The sequence below is a fragment of the Prionailurus viverrinus genome, chromosome D3, assembly GCF_022837055.1.
Source record: "Prionailurus viverrinus isolate Anna chromosome D3, UM_Priviv_1.0, whole genome shotgun sequence".
Lineage (NCBI taxonomy): Eukaryota > Metazoa > Chordata > Mammalia > Carnivora > Felidae > Prionailurus > Prionailurus viverrinus.
The window spans coordinates 37117864-37138150 of NC_062572.1; the positions used below are offsets into that span (position 1 = coordinate 37117864).

The window sequence follows — 20287 nt, forward strand, 5'->3', positions numbered from 1 at the left end:
CAAACACCTTATCTGCTATCTGCCAGGAAAGCTGGTGATGAGTGTTCAAAGATGGACTTGGCCTTACAGAAGTCCACTATTATTTCATTATTAATCTCTAAAACACAGGAGCTCTTTCTGAATGAAAGTTTTCATTTTGAACTAATTTTAAATGTGCAGAATCATCGTAAAAACAGCACGGAGGGTTCCCTGGCATACCCACCTCCCCTGATGCGAACATCTTACAAAATCATAGTATGGGATCAGAACCAGGAAGTTACCACTGGTGCAATACTATGACCTCAACTACAGGCCTTAGTCAAATGTCACCAGTGACCTTTTTCTAGTCCAGGGTCCAATCCCAGACCCCACCTTGCATTGACTTGTCCTGGCTCCTTAGTCTCTGCTACCTGTCCATCAGGTTCTCAACCATTCCTTTTTTTTCTTGACCTCGACACTTTTGAAGAGTCCTGGTCAGTTTTTTTGTAGAATAACAAAAAATTAGAATGTAGATGTAGAAAGTGGCCGTGGTGCCCAGCTACAATTTGAGAAGTCATTACAAAATACTAATTGTAGAATGTGGAAATGTAGAACTATGTCCCCTTCTCATGATTGGGAATGAAGTTATGCATTTTGGCCAGAGAACCACAGAGGGGCTGTTCATCCTTCCAGGGATTCAGGATGCTGAATTGGCTTATTTTGCTCGTGATGTTGACCTTCATCACTTTTTAAGACGGTGCCTGAGAAATGTTTTCCTATGTAGTCGTTACCTTTCTTTGTAGTTAATATCTTGGGAGATACTTTGGGATTCTGCAAATATCTCAGTTCTCCTCAAAGTTTCACCCACTGGTTGAGGATCCATTGGTGGATCCTGTCTGCAACAACGATCATTGTGGTTTTGATTTTCTACTTCCCTGTCTCCTTCAACATTCTACTGTGAGAGTGCTGTCTCTTCTCCACTATTTGACTAATGTATTTGCTTATATCTTTTATCTTTTTATCTATGTCACTTTATTTTTTCCTTAATTTTTTTAATGTTTATTTACTTTTGAGAGAGAGAGAGAGAGAGAGAGAGAGAGAGAGCGCGTGCAAGTGGAGGAAGGCAGAGAGAGGGAGACACAGAATCTGAAGCAGTCTCCAGACACTGAGCTGTCAGCACAGAGCCCAACACCGGGCTTGAACTCATGAACTGTAAGATCATGACCTGAGCCAAAGTCGGATGCTTAACTGACTGAGTCACCCAAGTGCCCCTATTTACGTCACTTTAGACTTACACATGTTAATTTTGTTCAATGAGCTAAAATCCAATAGTATCAATATTTATTTTTGTTGCTGAAATTGTTCTGGTTTTGGCCATTAGGAGCTCCACCAAGCCTCCATTATTTTTTGAGTACTTTCTTACTCTCTGGGACCACAAGGTGTTCCAAACTCATCTTACATCTTCCCTGCACCAGTTCTGAGATCAACCACTTCTCCAAGGAGCTAATGGATTGAAAGAAAAATAAACACAGTATCATTATTACACCTAAGATAATATTACTGTGTCAATAGATAATTGAATTTCTAATTATTGTTCCAATTTCCCAGATTGTTTCGCAAATTTTCTTCCAGTTGATTTCTTCAAATACACATCCAAGCAAAGTAATTGGTTGATATAGCTTGAGAGTTCATTTTAATCTATAGGTCCCTCTTTGTTCTCTCTTTTTTTTCTGGGGAATTTATTTGTGGAGGAAATGGGTCATCTTTCCTGTAAAGAGCCCCATATTCTCAGTTGTTCTCATTCATTGCATCTCTGTGAATCATTTAACATGCTTCTTTCTAATCCTTATATTCTATAAACTAGGAGTTAGGTCCACAGCTTCCTAAGAATTAATTTTTTTTAAGACAGGATACCTTATAAGCATACTTTTAAAGGAAGCAGGCACAAGATATCACGTTGTTCTTTGTTTTGTGATTTTAAGATGGATCGTTGTGTTAGAATGTCAGTTTGGTACATTAAGTTCAAAAGCAGTTTTTTTTTTAAATTAAGTATAACAGACCTACAATTAACAGTAGTTAATGATATGTACCACACATGGTAGTACATATCTTAGTTAATTTCCAAATTCATATTCCATGTAACCACCACTCAGATCAAGACACAGACCGGGATCAGCGCCACCCCCCTCCCCCCCAGACCTCCTTCAGACTCCCTCGTCATCAATACCATCAATTCCCCAAAGATGATCTCTGTTCTCACTCCTGGCATTGTAAACGTCTTCGGTCTGTTTTCAAATTTTGTATAAAGGGAATATACAGTATATACTCTTTTGAGTCTGGCTTATTTCACTTAATACTATCTCTGTGAGAATCATCCATGTTGCACCACTGGCGGCTTCTTTTATATTGCTGAGAACAATTCCGCTGAATGGATCTACTACTGTATAATTTTAATCACCTAACAGCTGAGGAATATTTGGGCTGTTTCTAATTTTCAACATTATGAGTCCATCTGCTCTAAAAATGTCTCATGGTGCATAAATGACTCATTTCTGTAGTCGTGTACTTGGGAGGGGAAGAGCTCAGAGAATGGATTTATCTTCAGCATTTGGTATTGCCGTCAAACAGATCCCAATCTCCATGCCATCTGTCCTTCCTGCCAGCGGTGTAGGGGGTGTTCCATTTGCTCTGCATCGTCACCAACACTTGGTATTATCATTTACTTGTCTTTTATTTTTTATTTTATTGTTTTTTCAATTTTTCTTAATGTTTATTTTTGAGAGAGAGAGATAGCATGAGCAGGGGAGAGGGCAGAGACAGAGAGAGAGAGGGAGACCCAGAATCGGAAGCAGGCTCCAGGCTCTGAGCTGTTAGCACAGAGCCCAACGCGGGGCTCGAACCCACAAACCATGAGATCATGACCTGAGCCCAAGTCGGACGCTCAACCGACTGAGCCACCCAGGTGCCCTTGTTTGTCTTTTAAATGTCACCCATTCCGCTGAGTGTGCAGGGGGCGTCTGGTCCTGGTTTTAATATGTATTATCCTGGAAATGAATGATGCTGAGTACCTTTTCTCTGTTTATTGGCTATGTGCATATTCTTTGTTTAAAAAAATGAAGCTCTTGTCAAGTCTTTTGCTCAAACAACTGGGTCTATCTTTGCTTCTTTGCTTGCAGTAGTTCTTAGGCATTCTGGCTCTGACTCCTTTGTCAGATGCATGTATCACAAAACTCTTTGCCCATGCTGTCTTGCTTTTTCAGTCTCCTTGGTGTCTTTTGATGAACCGAAGTGCTTAACTTTAATGTAAAGTCCAATTCTTCAATATTCTCTTTTATGGCTTGTGTTCTGTCTTGGGTATCATCATCTTTGGTTACCTCATGGTCATGAAGATTTTCTCCTGGAAGCTTCATTGTTTTCCTTTTCACATGTTGGTCCATGATCCATCTGGAAATGATTTCTGTATGTAGCATGAGGAGGGAGACCAGGTATGCAGGCTGTTCCCCCCCACCTCCCGTAGTACTGTGGGGTCTTAGTTGTAAATCAGGTGACCCTGAGGTGTGGCTCCATTCCTGGATTTTCTCTTCTGCTCCATTAGCCTACTTTCTGTCTTCGCACTGTTAGCCACACTGCTTTTCCCCCACCAGCTTTTCACCTGATGCTTTCAATAGTTCTTGATGACCATTGTCTACACCCGTATTTTCATGAAGGGTTACAAAATGGTGATATCTTAATTCTATCCATTTCTTCTGGCTTTATGAGCTGGAAGACGTATGAAGAAAAAACAACAACGCTGTTTGCTCACTGTGAGTATATGCGTGGCTCAAGGAACCATTCCACTTGTAGCATGTGGAGGTCTGTTTCGGGCAGGGACTGCTCTGCCCACAGCCATTAGGAAGCACTACATTATGCTGAATACAATATTCTTACCTCAGAAATGAACAGCAGAGAGCTTTTGTGGTTCAAAGCATTCTTTCCTGGGCTATGTTGGAAGATACGAATTCAACTGAACTTTGTTTCTCACAACTAAAACAATCTTCATTTAGATTTATAAATCGAAACAATACACATTCTTACCAGGCATGGGTCTCATGCCCACCCGGATGCCAAGAGAGCCAGAGGCAGCCCCATGAGAACCAAGGGGACTTCAGGACTGGGAAGAATGTTTCCCAAGGAAAGATCAAGGTTCTTTGGGCTGGCAAGAGGGCAGAAACAATGGGATGCCTGCTGCCATGCACTATAAGGAACAGCCCGCGCTGTAGACATCATGGAGAAGGGCAATGCAATTGCTTAGTTTTGGGGTCACAGCTGGGCCTTGGGAGAGTATAGTGGGTGGCTGTCTATGAGGTGCAGTGATTTAAGGGGTCTTTGTATCTTCCCCTCAGGCCTGTCCTGGTGCCTCAACTTCCCCTGGTGTGACTTAGCCCTTTGGGTTACGGCACTGGCCCCTGTTAGAAAGCTACTAATCAAAGCGGGTGCCATGTACGCATTATACTCCTAGTTCCAGATACTGGCCGACTCCAGACACAGAAATGGGTGTCTGCAGACTGTTTTGAGTTTTTCGAAAAACCTAATGGAAATAATACAAACCCTAACTAAAATGTCAGTTTTCCCTGCTGGGACTGTATCAACTCACACTGGTGACCCTCTGATCATATTCTGATCAGAAGCTCTATCTGCATTTAGAAGAAATAAATTGGGGGATGTGAGCTGTGACTCAATCCTCCTTGGCATTTTCTTGGTAGAGATGTTTTTTAATGAGCTGGATCCAGGAGAAGGAAGGGAAAAGTAAGCGGGCAGGACAAAGGATTGGAGGCTCTGGTCGAGGGTAAGTGTGAACAGGCTCATAAGACTCTTTCCAAGGGCATATCAGTTTCTGTAGGATGAAACTCTGCCACTTTTTGACTCCTGGGAAGCAGGGCAGAGTTCTGGGGTGTCATGGACCCTCCTGGGCCCCTGGGGGGAGGGGCACGGCATGAGATACAGGCCTTGAGAGGAGAGTAACCGGGGTCCTTAGGCAAGCTTGTCATTTTAACTAGGGTTGGTCTTCCCAGAGTTAAACCTTGTTTCCCCTTCCGTTTGGGAGAGATCATACTGTGGGCTTGTAATGATACTCCCTTGAAAAGAGACATAAGCTTATAAGTTTCCACAAATTCTCTAAATACCTTCCCTAACTGCCATGACTTTCTAATTGCCTGCTCCATTAAGCCAATCCCAGCTGGCTGATTAGCTACATATCATCACCAATGAGAAAATGCAGGTGATGGTGCTCTGAAAAGCAAGGCAGTCTCTTTTCAGTGGCTCTCAACCTTGGCCACACACTGAAATAATCTGGCAGTCTGAAAAAACACAGATGTCTGGGGCCCATCCTTAGGGATTTTGATGTGATTGCTTTGGGTATGGCCTGGGCATGGTTTTTTGCTTGTTTTTGTTTTTCATTGATTAAAAATTTTTTTTACATTTATTTATTTATTTATTTATTTTTTTTTTTTTTAAAATTTTTTTTTTTTTCAACGTTTATTTATTTTGGGACAGAGAGAGACAGAGCATGAACGGGGAGGGGCAGAGAGAGAGGGAGACACAGCATCGGAAACAGGCTCCAGGCTCCGAGCCATCAGCCCAGAGCCTGACGCGGGGCTCGAACTCACGGACCGCGAGATCGTGACCTGGCTGAAGTCGGACGCTTAACCGACTGCGCCACCCAGGCGCCCCTACATTTATTTATTTTTGACAGAGAGAGCACGAGTGGGGAAGGGGCAGAGAGAGAGGGACACACAGAATTCAAAGCAGGCTCCAGGCTCTGAGTTGTCAGCACAGAGACCGATGCGGGGCTTGAATTCATGAACCCTGAGATCATGACCTAAGCCAGAGTCGGATGCTTAACCGACTGAGCCACCCAGGCGTCCCTGTTTTTGTTTTATAAAAATCTCCCCAAATGATCCTCAATGTGCAGTCACAAATGGGATTCAATGCTCTGTAGCAGAGGTCTTCCCATTTGAGCACCCCCTAGAACTGCTGGTCTAGAGACCACACTTTGGAGATACGGGCTCTAGCCAAATCTTCCCTATATACACACACACACACACACACACACACACACACACACACACATATATATATTTATATTCTCAGGCAAAAACCAAGACATAAACAAAATTCTCTTCAAAGACAATTCCTTTGAAAGACCGTTCCTTCGAAGCCTCTGGCATGATTTCCTATAGAATTACCAGCTAGTGTGCTGATACACCTGCTGTTTGCCACCACCAGTTTTGCCGAATCAGGGCGGGGTGTGGGAGGGCCTGATCTGTAACATCTGCTGACGTCAGTGTCGTAGATACTTCCACTGGGGTTGATTGCAAGTTACCAACAGTTTAACTACCAGCTCAGAAAACTCCCTAAACTTACCAATGGACTCTCAGGAGCTGGTAGGAGCCCAGTGAATCCACCCAGGTGTTTCTTTTTAAGTGGGGGGGGGGCGGATGACCACAAGGTCAGGGCTTATTTTTATAGCAGTGACACCCTATCCCAATGCAAAATGTGCATATTTTGTTTTCTGGAAAGCAAACTGAATTCTTAACGAGGAGGCAGATCATCTCCATTCATCCAGACCTACTTATTTCTTCTCCGTTTATAGAGAGGCAAGGGATGGTGAACCATGGGGGGGACAGCGGAACGCTGGCCTGGCCCTTCTTAGGTGCAGAGCCCTCCTTAGCACTTACAAGCAGTGCACGACTGTGCGGCCTTCGCCCCCGTTGTATTCCTCCTGCCACTTGTCCACCTGGCGAATGAGCTTCAAGAAGGAGCGCTTGGACACCGGCGTGTCCCTGTACATGGGCCAGCCCAGGAACTGGAATTGCTGCACCATCCGGTATCCATCTTGGGGCTGCGGGGAATCAGGCAACAGTCAAGGAGGTGAAAGGACACAGGCATCATTTACTGGTGGGATTCCAGCAGGCTGAGTCCACCTGCTTGGACTTCTCAGCAAAGCAGGCCATTACTAAGGGAGAGGCCGGCCTATAAATAACGAAGGAAGCTTCCACTGGCCTGAAGCGTTAGGCGTTGTAACCCCGAGCCGTTATAAAAAAAAAAACAGGTGTTTTAAATGACAGGCCAGACAAATGAAAGCGAAGCAGAATGCTTACAGTTTTGCAAAAGCCAAGTGACAAATAACGTACAATGTGAACACTGACCTCACTGGGCAGTAAGGGGTAACATGGGTTTACTTTAATTGCAGGTAATTGGAGGGGAGAGAATAATTTATAATCTGGAGGTGTGTGTGAGCTCAGGGTGATAGAGGTTACATGGCGTTTCTTGCAAACACAACATGGTTTTGTGTATTGGTGTGAGTCTTGCTAAGATATCAATAGGCAATTAATCTTTAGTCATAATTAAATGGAACTGGAGTATTCAAAGAAAGTGTTAGAGAAGTGGCAGCGATTTTAATCTGGCTGCGGTTAAATCACTTGGATCACATCTCCTGCAGCCTTTAGCACCTCTGACACGGGTGACTGGTCTTGCTCGCTGACACTTTCTTCACCCAGCTGGCCTTTCTCCACTCTCTGCCCTCTGTCTCCCTTCCTCCCAGACCTCTTGCTTATGGAAACCCCAGGCTCAGTCCTTGGGCCCCCTGTCTTCTCTCCCTCATCATAAACCTGATGAGTTTATGCAGTCTTTCAAAACTCCAGTGAGTTGTCAAAGTCATCAACAAAGTCAACGTCATCAAAGTCACCAACATCTCTGGGTTGGGCCTCTTCTAAATGTCCCCCCCTCATAGATCTGGGCCTATTTGACACTTCCTCTTAGGTACCTGATAGTCATCTCAAACCTGGCATGTTTCCTGACCTTCTCTCTAATGCGTGTCCCCCTACCCCAAACAGTCCCATTATCCCCACAGCCTTCCCCAGCTTGGTTAATGTCAGCTCCAGTGGTCCATTTCTCAGGACCCAAATCTTGAGATCCACTCCTTATTCCCTGGGATTCAGCCTATTCCCAAATCCTGTTGGCTCTGCTGTCGGGATATATCGGCATCTCTCTGTCTCGGGTACCTCCAGTGACTGCCTTCATCTTGTTGTCACTTCTTACTTGGATTATGATAATGGCTTCCTGATGGGTCTGTTCTCAACACAGAAGGTACAGTGCTCTTTTTAAAGGTAAATTATATCATGGGATTCTTCTCTACTCAAAACCCTGTAACGGCTCCTTATTTTCTTTAGAGCAAAAGCCCAAATCCTAGAAGTGGCCTGTGAGGCCCTACGCAGTCTCTGTCTCCCGCCGCCCCCCCCCCCCCAAACACTGGGCCACTTTCCTTCAAGGTGGATAACTCCATCAGCTAGTCTCACCTTGGCCTACTGTGCTTCAGCCATACCAGCCTCCTCACTGTTGCTGGACCTCACAAGACAAGGCCCTACCTCAGGGCCTTTGCACTGACCATCGCTTCTGCCTGTAAAGCAGTCTCCAAAGAGATCCGCATGGCTGCTCCCTCACTTTGGTTGGGTCTTTGCTCACACAGCACCTCTATTTAAAGACAGAGACTTGTTCTCCCTCCTGGCCCAAGTGCTTTCTACCTCTCCCTATAGCACTTATTGCTTCTAACATACTGTATTATAATATCTGTTGTATCTATTATTTATTGTCTGTTTTCTCTCATTAGAATGTAAGCTCCATAACGTCAGGGAACTTTGTTTTGTTCACAAACACCTAGAATGTATTCCAAACTCCTAAATGGTGACTGACCAAGTGGGTACTCTAAATGTTTGGTGAATGAGAAAATAATGAAACCAGAACATAAGTGAGGTTGGCTGCGATTCTTACTCTGGCTGCATTATAAATACGGAATATCCTGCTGATGATGTCTTCTTCTAAGTCAGCAGAAACAAATTCCACTTGGATGGGGCCATGTCTGTGAACTCCATTCTCTGGCCAGTACTGCGGACACAACTGAATTCAAAACACAGAAACACGAGGTTAATTATAGGAATAAACTGACTCCTAACAGTTCGGATGAAGTCACTACTGACATTCGCTAATTCTTAACACTTCTTTGATGCACTTTATTTTCTTTCCTTTCTCTCTTTTCCTCCCAGGAAGTAGACTTGAGGACTTTCTTGTTGGCTGATTCCTCAGCTCCACCTGTCCTCCTAGTACTTCCTTTTTCATTTTCTCAGAAAGCATCTTTAAGCCATGAACCATTCTGCTTTCCAAGGAGGCCACATGGATGCTGTTCAACGCATCCCGTTGTAAGATCTCTTCTGCATTCGTAAAGGAACTTTTGTCAGGCCCTGGGGAGATGCCACTGGCTGCCATTACAAGAGCTAAGATACTTGAGAAGGCGCACACACCTGTTAACACCCATATCTCCATCCTCCCCCATGTGGGCTTGCTTTGTAACTTGTAATCACTTTTGGGAATAGGGCCATTCAGTGACAAGATACTGATAACAGTGTTGGGTTGCATTTTCATGCTCTGGTCCAACCCCTCCCAGCTCAGATCTAGAAAACCTGATATAAGAAGAGTCAATGCTTTGCTGTTTTATCTAGAGGTGGTTTTAGTTAAAAATCACAAATTTCCTAGAGTCTCAAGGGCCAGGTATTGGTGACACCAGGTAACTAGAACTTTGTGTAGTTAGCATGGAAGGAGGGATGCTGGGAAGGGGAGCTTATGAAAGAGGCACCTTCGTTTGCTACGACCCCACAGAAGTATTAAGCTTGCAGATAGGTGGGGAGACCACCTCCTGTGACATTTCTCTCTCACAGACCTTTCCTAAAGCCCTGAGACACTACTAGGTCTTTAGAGTCTGGAATTAAACTTCTTTTGGGACTTGGTATCCAGTGGTGTTTCGGGGAGCAGAGTTAAACTTTTATCTTTCGGATTTACATGAAGGACAAATGGCTTGTGGGGAGCCCAGAGGCAATTACTTCAATATTTTACAACTGGTTTCTACTGGGCCAAGCGCAGATGAAAAACGTATCTCATTTTAAGCAGAATGATGTGCCACAAAAGGAGAATCCACTCATCGAATTTCCTTGTTTGGATGACTTTTATTTTCCAAAGTATCTAAAAGCTCATCGTCAAAGATTGCGAAGGCTGATGAACGCCCAAGACCGCAAGATAGTTTTCAGTTCACAGTGGGGCAATGGCAGCGCAGTCTCTATTACAAATAAGGTGAAGGCTTGAACTTTACGATCGAGAGTGAGCGTCAGTTACCTAAGCGTACTTCCTACCTTAGCTGCGTCTGCAGTATTTTAAAAATCACATTTATTTATTTTAAACTAAGGCTTCTGTAAAATGCTCCCTTCCTCCCCAGCACTTGCTGGTGACAAATTCTAAAACTGCCGTGTCAAATGATAGCATGCTGATGCTTAGTTTCTCTTTGTACCCAAGGGTAACCACTGCGAAAATTAACGAGTATCGTGATGGGAAGCCGAGATGGTAGTAAAAGTCCTAACATGCACATTTGAACTGTTCTGCCCATTTTTTTCCTTTGGACCGAGTTAGCTTTACTTTCTGCTTGCTCTCTCGGTTCAAGCCCTGATCAGAGCTCATCACTCACACCAGAGAAACATGAATGGCCTGGGCCAGCGCGTGGTTCTTGGCACAATACATTCTGCACTCAGCCCAAGTAAACCGTGTAGAAAATGGCTTAAATGGTGCATAACACGTCCATGAACCGGACCTATAAATACTTAAAATAGTTGAGTGCTATTCTCGTATGACTGCAAAGACTTTAAGTTCAAATGCTCAGTTTAGTGTTCTCTAAATGACTATGTCCCAGGAGCCCCTTCTTTTCACTCTGAAAATCAGCTCTGTCTGCCAAGCGGAACTGGACTCTTTGTCTCCCCTACCAGGGTCGGCCGAGGCTTGGTTTGAATCCAGACAGTTCGAGCTTAGCATGCAGCTTCAGAATTCCAATACAGTCGTTCAAGAAGAACTTGAGGAAATCACTCATGTCTGGTTCACTAATAGGAAAAAAACCCCCCAGTTTATCACCACATGTCAGGATTCACATTAGGGGGAAAAGAATGATTCTGAAGAGGGAATAGTCCCTTGTCCTGTAACACTCTTTCACTGAATCTTGAATTAGTGAAATTTAAGCCGTGGCATTGTGAGTTAGAAGATCAGGATCCCTGGTGCTATTTTGAGTTGGGTCTTTGAAGTTCCCTGAACTGTGGTCTGCTTGTCTTTAAAAAGTGGCTGCATTCTCTCTTTGGGAGGGGATCACTGTGGAAGACTTCTGAAATATTTAAGCTTCTTAAGCAAAAAGGACTAGATAAGGACAAGGATGATCGTTATTATTTCATCCACTAGCTCTCAGGCGAGAACCCTAACAATATAGTGTAGGGCCTCACACACAATTAAAAACGTTACAGAATCGAAATGAGTGTCCGTGGAATTTATGGCCGATTGATGACAATAAAATGGATTTTAGGAAGGAAAATTCTTGTCCAGTTTGGATGCCAAAATACTTCTGACCTCTTTTTTTTCTTTTTTAAGCTGGTCTCTACCAGATAGAAAATTAATTCCGTTTCAGAACACGTTTATTCTTAAAACACGAGAAGTCCACAGGTCCCATAATGCCCTCTGTCATGGTGGTTAAGTGGGAGACTGGTGTCGCTGTACCCGAACAGGATAAATTCAGCTCCTAAAGGGACACTGTGCCAATGCTCGCCTGACAAGTCCCTTTAAGGGAATGTTTCTGACCCCATTACTAGTACCCAGTCGTTACTGTCCTGTTCTTTCTCTTTTGGTGTGTAAGGAAAACAGCTATGGGAAAGCCCCATGTATCATTCTGAGCTTCTCTTATGTTCGAGTCCCGGTTTTGTTTCTTTTTAATATCTTTACCCAAGTGTTGACAAAAGTCATTTTCGTCCCTTAAAATCACCGTCACCCTACCATGACGATCTCTACCTGCAGGCTCCAGGTGAGCCTTGCCAGGAAGTACACGGATCCTCCCGGGGCTAAGAGCTGGGCTCGTGCTGCTGTGCTGTGCTCCCTGCTTTGCTGCCTCCACTTGGTTGCAGGTGTTACGATATCCCCACCCCCAGCAGCTCTGACTCCGCCCATTACCTGTATCTCTCTCTACTTGGAATTTCCATCCTCGGGGAACAGCGAATTTCTGACCCTGTCTTTCCCTGTCACTTCCACCATCTATGATCTCTATCTGGTTTTTCAGTTTCTGACAACTTTTGGCCCCGTCCCTAATTCCGTCTGCTTTTGATGTTTCTGTTTCAGCTCCCGCTCCCAACCCTCACCTGGCGTTTGCGAGCTGGCACGGGGGCCTGTGCTTGGCAGTGTGCAAGCAGAACGAACAGAAATTTGACCCTGGGCTTGAATCTCACCTGGGCAGGATCCACATCATTTAGCATAACCACAGACGTGCAGTGATAATCCAGGACCAGTCTCCAGAAGTCTTTCACCGTGTTTGGCAAAGGATGCTGGGTGACTATAAAAGCCGAAGGCTGTTTATAGCTCTGCAAACGCAAACAAGAAAGATCCAGATATACCCAGGAAAGTGTGAAGGGAGGAAGCTTCCGTTATCTTGTGCACGTGGAGGCTTGTGACACAGGACACCGGACACATTTAACAGCTGCTGAATCCTAGCATCACTGTCAACACCAAAACAGACTAAATATAAACTTATCTGTGGAATGATAATGACAACATATTCTCACTTTGATACCCAGAAAACATAATAAGTATCTCTTATAATTTTTTTGCTATATCTGCTAGAAAGGCAATATTGGCCCTATCCGTGATTATTTTAATGCAGAACGTTTACTTTACAAAATATGCACAATTAAAATACTTCTATTTTTCCTAAAATCTGTTCGAGTGTCATTTATACATGTGACGGTGTTACTTATTCCTGCCACAGAAGGGTCCACATGGCTTTAACAGCTCTGGAGAGCTTCAAGTGAGTTTAAGTACCTTTTTACTGCTATCGCACCCGTGGAATTAGAGTTTCCATATTAGCCCCGCAAATATCCATTTACTTTTCCCATCAGTTGAATCGCAAATGTTCATTCAGTTAGAAGTAAACAGACTGACAGGAAGTAATGAGTTGTGTGCTATCTATCCCGACAGACCATTTTTTCCCCATGTTAATTACTGCCTAAATTAGGAGGAAAGGGAATGAAAATAATGCTGCAAACCGTATTATCCCACTTCACTGCCTTAGAGACTTAATAGCTGTCTCTTGCTCTCCGGCCAGGGGGTTAAAAATTTAAGTGCTCAGAGAGTACCTGGGGCATGTTTCATTTGTCAGTACTTCCCGGCTGGTGGTCTCCGAGAGACCAAGAATGTCGCCCCCGACGCAGAAACATACGTGGAATCTGAAATGTGCTGTTGGGAAAACAGCGTGTGTCTTACAAGCAAGCAAACGAGGGCCAACGAGTCGAAGGAGAAGACCCAGGCCCCGCTCGGCCATGCTCCCCTTGAGGAACGGCTTCCCGTTTCCTTCGGGGCAGGGCAGGCAGGCTTACGTCCATGAGGGCCGCGTTGATGTAGTTGCTACTCTCCCCGTCGATGGTGATGAGGAAAGGCAGGCAGCGGTCCGGGGGCAGGATGTCCATGCAGCGGTTCTTCTCATGGTTCCGGGGCAGAAGCGCGATGCTGCAGTCTTCCACCCGCAGTGTGGGCGTCACCATGTTCAGGGTCTACACGACAGCACACAGGCACATGGGGAGGCGAACGCTGGACGGCACACTGTCTCACCTTCAGACTTCAAGTTTCCTGCAGCTGACTACCACACAGACGCTCCCTGCCCCCTATTCAGACAGTTTGGTGTTTACTTCTCTTCTCTCCCCTTGGATCTGGTCCACAGACAGCACCCATCAGATATAAGGGCCACCATGGATCTGCTGGAATACTGCCGTCTGGTCTGACTAGGGTCGGACATCTGGGTGCTTGGGAGTAAGAGGTTGGATACGGTTTGACTTAGAGTCAGGTACACTTGGACTGGACGTGGATATGAGGACGGCCACAAAGAACTCTTGCCCAGCAAGTGCCGCGAGCACATCTTGCCTGGTTTGGCTGCACCCACGTTACCCTGTAGGACCGCCTGGCAAAGGGGAGAGATCGCTAGACCAGGGGTTCTCAACCGGCTCACTTTGCTCCCAGGGGCCACTAGCAATGTCTGCACACGTTTCTGGTTGTCACGACTGGTGTGGAGGTCTCCTGGCATCCAGTGGGTAGAAGCCACCGGTTCTGCTAAACATCCTATAGGACAGCACCCGCAACAAGGAATTACCCGGCCCCAAATGTCCATAATGCTGAGGGTGAGAAGCTCTGTGTTGGCTCAAGGGTCCCAGACTTGACTTTGAGATACTTCTGAAGGAGCAAAGTCATAGGCATCTGCCTCTCCCTTTCGCATGACTTACCCGGAACTCCTCTTTAATCTGGCTGGAGTTAGTCTGTGGATCCAATTTGTTCATGTCATAATACAGAGACCTAACTTGGGAAGCAGGGACGGAGGTGTCTCCACAAAGACAGGCTTCCAGGATGGCATCATGGATAAACACATACTGCTCCTGGAGAAGCAAAGGGGATTAGTTAGGAATGGAGAAACCAAGGTAGGTCAGGAGAACTAGAGAGGAAGGGAGGATAGCCCCCCACGGACAAGATAATGTGACAGCGGTCCATCATGGACAATGCATTCCTGGCACAGGGACACCAGATGTAAGGACCTGACTGCTCCGTGACTGGGGAGGGGGGGTGTCCCGGGACCAGCAGTGCTGATGCCCACGTGGGATGGCCAACATGTTACTGACTGGCCATGTGTGGAGCGTCACAGGAAGAAGAGACACAAGGGCTCAACACAGAAGCATGAAACAGACTAATCAGAGCCGCTCAGACACTGATAAATACCAGAGTAAGCACGATCATGCCAGAGTAGCTGTGGCTTAACTACCTCTGTAATTCTGATTCCACGAGTTTAGAACTCAGTATTTCAGGTGAGCAAATGAGCAGAATCTTACCTGTATATAATGAAAGGAGGAATTTGCTAACCAAATCAACAGTGCAAAGAAGGTCCAGGACGACTTGGTAGCACTATTGAAAAATAAATAGTTCTGAGCACTTAAAACTACTTGTTTTGAAACATTAATGTGATAATGACAAAAGTCTTTGTGTGTCCCGAGAAGAGTTTTTGATGTATGTACAAGTCCACAGCTTACAAACTCTAATTCTGAATGGGCACTGACTTTCCCTATAATAAATCAGCAAAGTTTTACAATATTTATTATTCACCTTTAATTATGTGAGATGTGAAAAGAGTTTATTTTTTACTTTAATTTCTATCAAGAACTAGGACTCTTTTTTATGTTTATTTATTTATTTCTGAGAGAGAGAGAGAGGGGAGAGAGAGAGAGAGAGCAAGCACACAAGCTGGGAAGGGGCAGAGAGAGAGGGAGACACAGAATCTGAAGCAGGCTCCAGACTCTGAGCTGTCAGTACAGAGCCCAATGTGGGGCTCGAACCCATGAACCATGAGATCATGACCTGAGCTGAAGTCTGACATTCAACTGACTGAGCCACCTAGGCGCCCCAATAACTAGGACTCTTAATTCTCAAAAACAACACCTCAGAAACGGATCAAGAGAGACAAGGGATGTGGCAACATTTAATCAGTTGTAAAATCCATTAAAAAATACATTATTATCTCTAAAGCTAGGAATCCCTCTACTAAAGAAAAAAAAGACCATGAAAGCATTTAGAGTTTTTCCTATTTTTATTTAGGCTATTTGAAAAAGGAATTAAGTTTTTGTAAACTTTAAACGGTGGCTTTTGTAAACTTTAATGCAATATCTAAATGGAAGGGAATCTTATTTATTCTTCATTCTGCTGTTCTACTGTGGGTGTAATGCCTACTTAAAACAAGCAAATATCAACTAAGACTACGAATTCTTTCTCTCAAACACTTAAATTCCTGACACACCTTGGATTCTAACTTATTGAAGTCCCAGTCAGTATAGAGTATTTCTACCAAACACGCAAACTCCCATGATGCCAAGCCACTGGGCAGAATTTTTAGGGACAGTAGGAGAGGAATGAAATGTACAGAGATTACCCTTAAACCATTTGGCAAATGCCTGGCTATTCTCAGGAGTGGTCTTGCTCTGGTTACCAGCTAGTTTAAAAGACATAATAAAAAGAAATAGTACTGAATCCCTGAAGCTTAATGTAGAGACTCTACTGGGGCCCTTGATACAGAAGTAGGGGCTAATTTAGGCTTCTGGCTGCAGATTCTGTTCCCCGGGAGAAGCCCTGGCCTTTTTTGTTTATGAAAGGAGAAGAAAAAGAAGGAAGGGAGGGAGGAAAGAGAGCGCCAGGTGTATGACTTTTTCTTACGGGGGCTTTTGGAGACAGAATTGCCGGAGTTTCGTCCCCCCTCGGCTCTGGGAGGTGGGGTGCAGGAGGCACGGGGGAGCAGACCCCGAGGATGGGCGGGGCGCAGCCGTACCTCTGTCTGTACCATGTTCACTCTCCGTGACCGCAGCTCCCGGACGCAGTTATAGATGTCTACCACGCCTTCCCTTTCCGCCATGTCCAACATGATATCGATGACGATGAAGCAGCCGGTCCTCCCCGCACCAGCGCTGAGTGCAAAGAGGGCTCTGTCAGCTGAGGAAAAGGGATGCCCGTGCTTCTCCTTCTTTTACATCTTTACTATGGTGGAAGTCACACAACGTGAAATGAACCACGGGAAGGAGTACAGATCCGTGGCATTTAGCACCCTCACAACGTATCACCTCTATTCAGTTCCGACCATCGCTTCTCGGCCTTTTGGCTAAGAAGATCAAGGGTAGTTCCGACCACCACCTCCATCGAGTTCCAAAAACGCTGTCATCACCCCCAAGGAGAGCCCACGGGCTGCCCACCGCACTCCCCCGGAGAGGCTCCGGGCGCTCGGCTTACCTGCAGTGCACCACCAACGGGCCTGCGTTGGGCGGGCTCTTGGATTTGACCTGCCGGACGAACCCCAGAAGCCCTGTGGCATGATAGGGGACCCCGTGATCTGGCCAGCCAGTGAAGTGAAACTGTCTGATCTCTCGGATTTCATGAACACCTCTCTGCCGTCAGTCGGTCGGCACAGCAAGGAAGAGAACAAAGGAAAACAAATGGTGAGCGACTGGGAGCGTCCGGTACTCTTAAACAGTCAGTGGGCCTAGGGCCAGGAAGCTGTGCCTTGTGGGGAAGAAGGTCATTCTTAGCTGTAACACACACCTGGAAAGCCTTATTGTAGGCAGGGGGATGCTCGCGGGGGCGAAAGGGAGGTGATGTTTGGGGAAGGCGCTAATTTACAGGTGCAACCGCAGCAGATGGCTGCATCTCTGGTTCCTTGAAATTCCTTTCTACAAAGTAGGCTCTGTTCACAGTTTGTGTCACTACGGTGTGCAGTGCAAGTCCACAGGGATAGAGAGGCACAGAGCAGGGACCTGAAGGACACCAAAGGTACTTGTGCGCTCAAGACCAGCTCCTGAATGCAGGAGGTTTGTTTAGCTCTTCCGTGTGCTGGTATGTCTTTGTACCGGGTGCCCGCCGCTGTGGGTGCACAGAGAACGTCACTGGAAGAATGAGCGAGGACCACTTTCCAACTGGCTAGGCCAGAGAACTCATTTCCACTTGCACCTCAAGTTTGTGAGGTTTCTGACTGGGGCAAACATTTAATCCACGCATCCAATCACCAACAGTCTGAGTGAATGAAATGCTTCAGGCATGACTCAAGATGCTGGGGTCACAGAGATGTGAAGACAGCGCCTCCTGCCTTCGAGTGGCCATGACAGTTGGCTTGTGGGAAACAGGGAGGGTGTCTGGAAATCAAGAGGCATTTTGGCTGCAATTCTATGTTAGATCAGTAAACTGAAAAAGGTGGGTTGACTCCAAGGGAACTGAAGGGAGACAGAAAGAAAAAGACTCTAAGTGTCTTTTTTTTTTAATTTACTCTTGTTTTGAAAATAATAAAGTTGATTTAGATGCATCAATTTTTTTCTAACTATGAACCTACGTATTAAGGTTCTGTTGTAAAACAAAAATCTGTTTTTTGTGTTTTTTTTTTAATGTTTATTTATTTTTGAGACAGACAGAGACAGAATGCGAGTGGGTTAGGGGCAGAGAGAGAGGGAGACACAGAATCTGAAACAGGCTCCAGGCTCTGAGCTGTCAGGACAGAACCCGACGCGGGGCTCGAACTCACGAGCCGTGAGATCATGACCTGAGCAGAAGTAGGACGCTCAACCTACAGAGCCACCCAGGCGCCCCCACAAAAATCTGTTTTGAAAATAAAAATTGCTTCCAGAATCAAGGCTGGATTGTAAATCCGGGATCAAATAAGAGACGAGGTCTCTTGATGACCTCGTCTCTTAGTTGATGACCACTTACTGAATACCATCTCTGTGTTGGGCCCTGAGTTTCGTTTTCTTGTATCTTAACGTTAAATACCCACTAACCTTGTCACATTCACCATCGGTCATTGTTCACACATACTTAGCAAGCAGAGAAGAAATTCAGAATTTCTAATGTGTTCGGAAAGACTAGAAGAGGCAAGCAATTACAGGTTTTAAAAGAAGACTTGTATGCCATCAAGGTGTTCACATGTCTCAGTTTAATAACCCACAAATGCTGAAGCTTTACTTCTCTTTGAAAATTATGCTATTCTTTAATGGAGTTTAAGCATTAAGGAATTAATTAAACCATCAGGGATTCAGAAATGAAAATCAACAATGTCATCTACTGAATATGCCCTGTGACTTGGAGTGCCTGGGTGGCTCAGTCGGTTGAGTGTCCGACTTCGGCTCAGGTCGTGATCTCGCGGTTCGTGAGTTCGAGCCTTGCGTCGGGCTCTGTGCTGTCAGAGCCTGGATCCTGCTGCAGATTCTGTGTCTCCCTCTCTCTGCCCCTTCCCCGCTCATGTTCTGTCTCTGTCTCTCAAAAATGAATAAACGTTAAAAAAAAAAAAAACAACCTAAATATGCCCTGTGGCTCCAGAGTAGTATCACTCGGTGGTTGGGAGCCTACATCTCTTGTTACTGAAACCATGTAATCTGCACCAGTCCCTAAATCTCTACCAGAAGACAAATGGTTGAGCCTGTATCACCCACCAAACCCCTTAGAAAGCCCCCTTGGGCTTTACATGTGACGACTGGGGCAGGGGTGGTCCCATGAAATGGGAAAGCCTATAATATACATGTATTTATTCCAAAGAGGACAAGAGGGCCTTTATTTCTCCCATACACGGTTTATTTTTAGTTTTTGAGATCTTCTCTTCCTAACTTTGCTAAATTTCAGCTCCAGCATCCTCCAAGTCTGGAACCCCAGCCATCAGGAGATGGGCCCCCCACTGATCTATGACTCATTTTCTGAGCCAGGCAAATGCCAGTTTCTTGGATACAGAAAACATTTTCCTTAAATAAACCTCTACCCTCTTATATGTTTACTATTGACGAGATTAGCAAAGGTGATTGCTTCTGAGCCAGCTCTCATTCTTGTTGATCGACGTGGCAATTTCTCCATTTTGCTGCTTTGTAATATATTTTGGGGGGAAAAATTACCAAAGGTGATCACTGATGGCAGCCTCAATATCCCAACTTTGTATCAGTTATATTTTTTGTTTACTTTTTGTTATAACAAGGATTAATGTTACGTAAAATATAAATGATATTTACTTCCTTTTCCACGTAAATACAATAGGAAGGAAGAACCCAAGACGTAATAGTGCCTAGCCCAAAGGGGGTGCTTAAGAAATATTTGTGGAATGAATGAATCACCAAGTACATGTTCTGCGTGTAGCAGGTCAAAGAGCAGGGCAGTTTCCTACTGCCTTCTCTGAGTTCCAGGCATCTCCCGGGTAGAGAGACTTTGGTGGCCATTGTCAACCTCCTTTCTGCCAGGATGGTCAGGGCAGGGCAAGGCATAGATTCACCCGGCAGCCTAGATCCACGAGACTTTTGAGCTGTCTTCCTCCTGACAGAATGGCAACTTTGTTATTTAAAAATCTATTTAGCTTTGAGTCATCAGCTGCAGGAGAAAGGAAAGATGACAATCCCATGCATAACGAGAACTCTTCAGTTTCAAATTGCAATTGTCTGCTAGTTTTGCAGAGTAGAGCCCAGATCCATTTTTCACCTTGGGTCCCTTGATGCAAAATACTCTCAAAATAGAATCAGAACTGCAGGCCTCTCAAAGTACATGCTTGACTGTTTTTTTTTTTTTTCCTTCTTCTTCTTCTTCTTTCTCTTCTAATGAGAAAGTTTAAAATCTACAAGAAATGATCCACAGAAGTACTAATGATTTGTTTTCCTTAACGATTTCAATTGCCCAGTTAGAAAATCACTAACAT

At 45.0% G+C, this 20287-nt stretch overlaps 1 protein-coding gene across 5 annotated transcripts in view; it reads right to left on the minus strand.

The window, feature by feature from the left end:
* Positions 1-20287, minus strand: part of PTPRM (protein tyrosine phosphatase receptor type M) — a 797090-nt gene that overhangs the window by 9470 nt on the left and 767333 nt on the right. For all 5 annotated transcript variants that reach the window (XM_047827576.1, XM_047827574.1, XM_047827573.1 and 2 more), the window contains 7 exons: positions 16867-17021; positions 16412-16547; positions 14331-14480; positions 13434-13607; positions 12291-12422; positions 8767-8892; positions 6675-6838 (listed from right to left, as the gene is read on the minus strand). In XM_047827576.1, the coding sequence (XP_047683532.1) occupies positions 6675-6838; positions 8767-8892; positions 12291-12422; positions 13434-13607; positions 14331-14480; positions 16412-16547; positions 16867-17021 (1037 nt within the window). The remainder of the gene's footprint in view (positions 1-6674; positions 6839-8766; positions 8893-12290; positions 12423-13433; positions 13608-14330; positions 14481-16411; positions 16548-16866; positions 17022-20287) is intronic.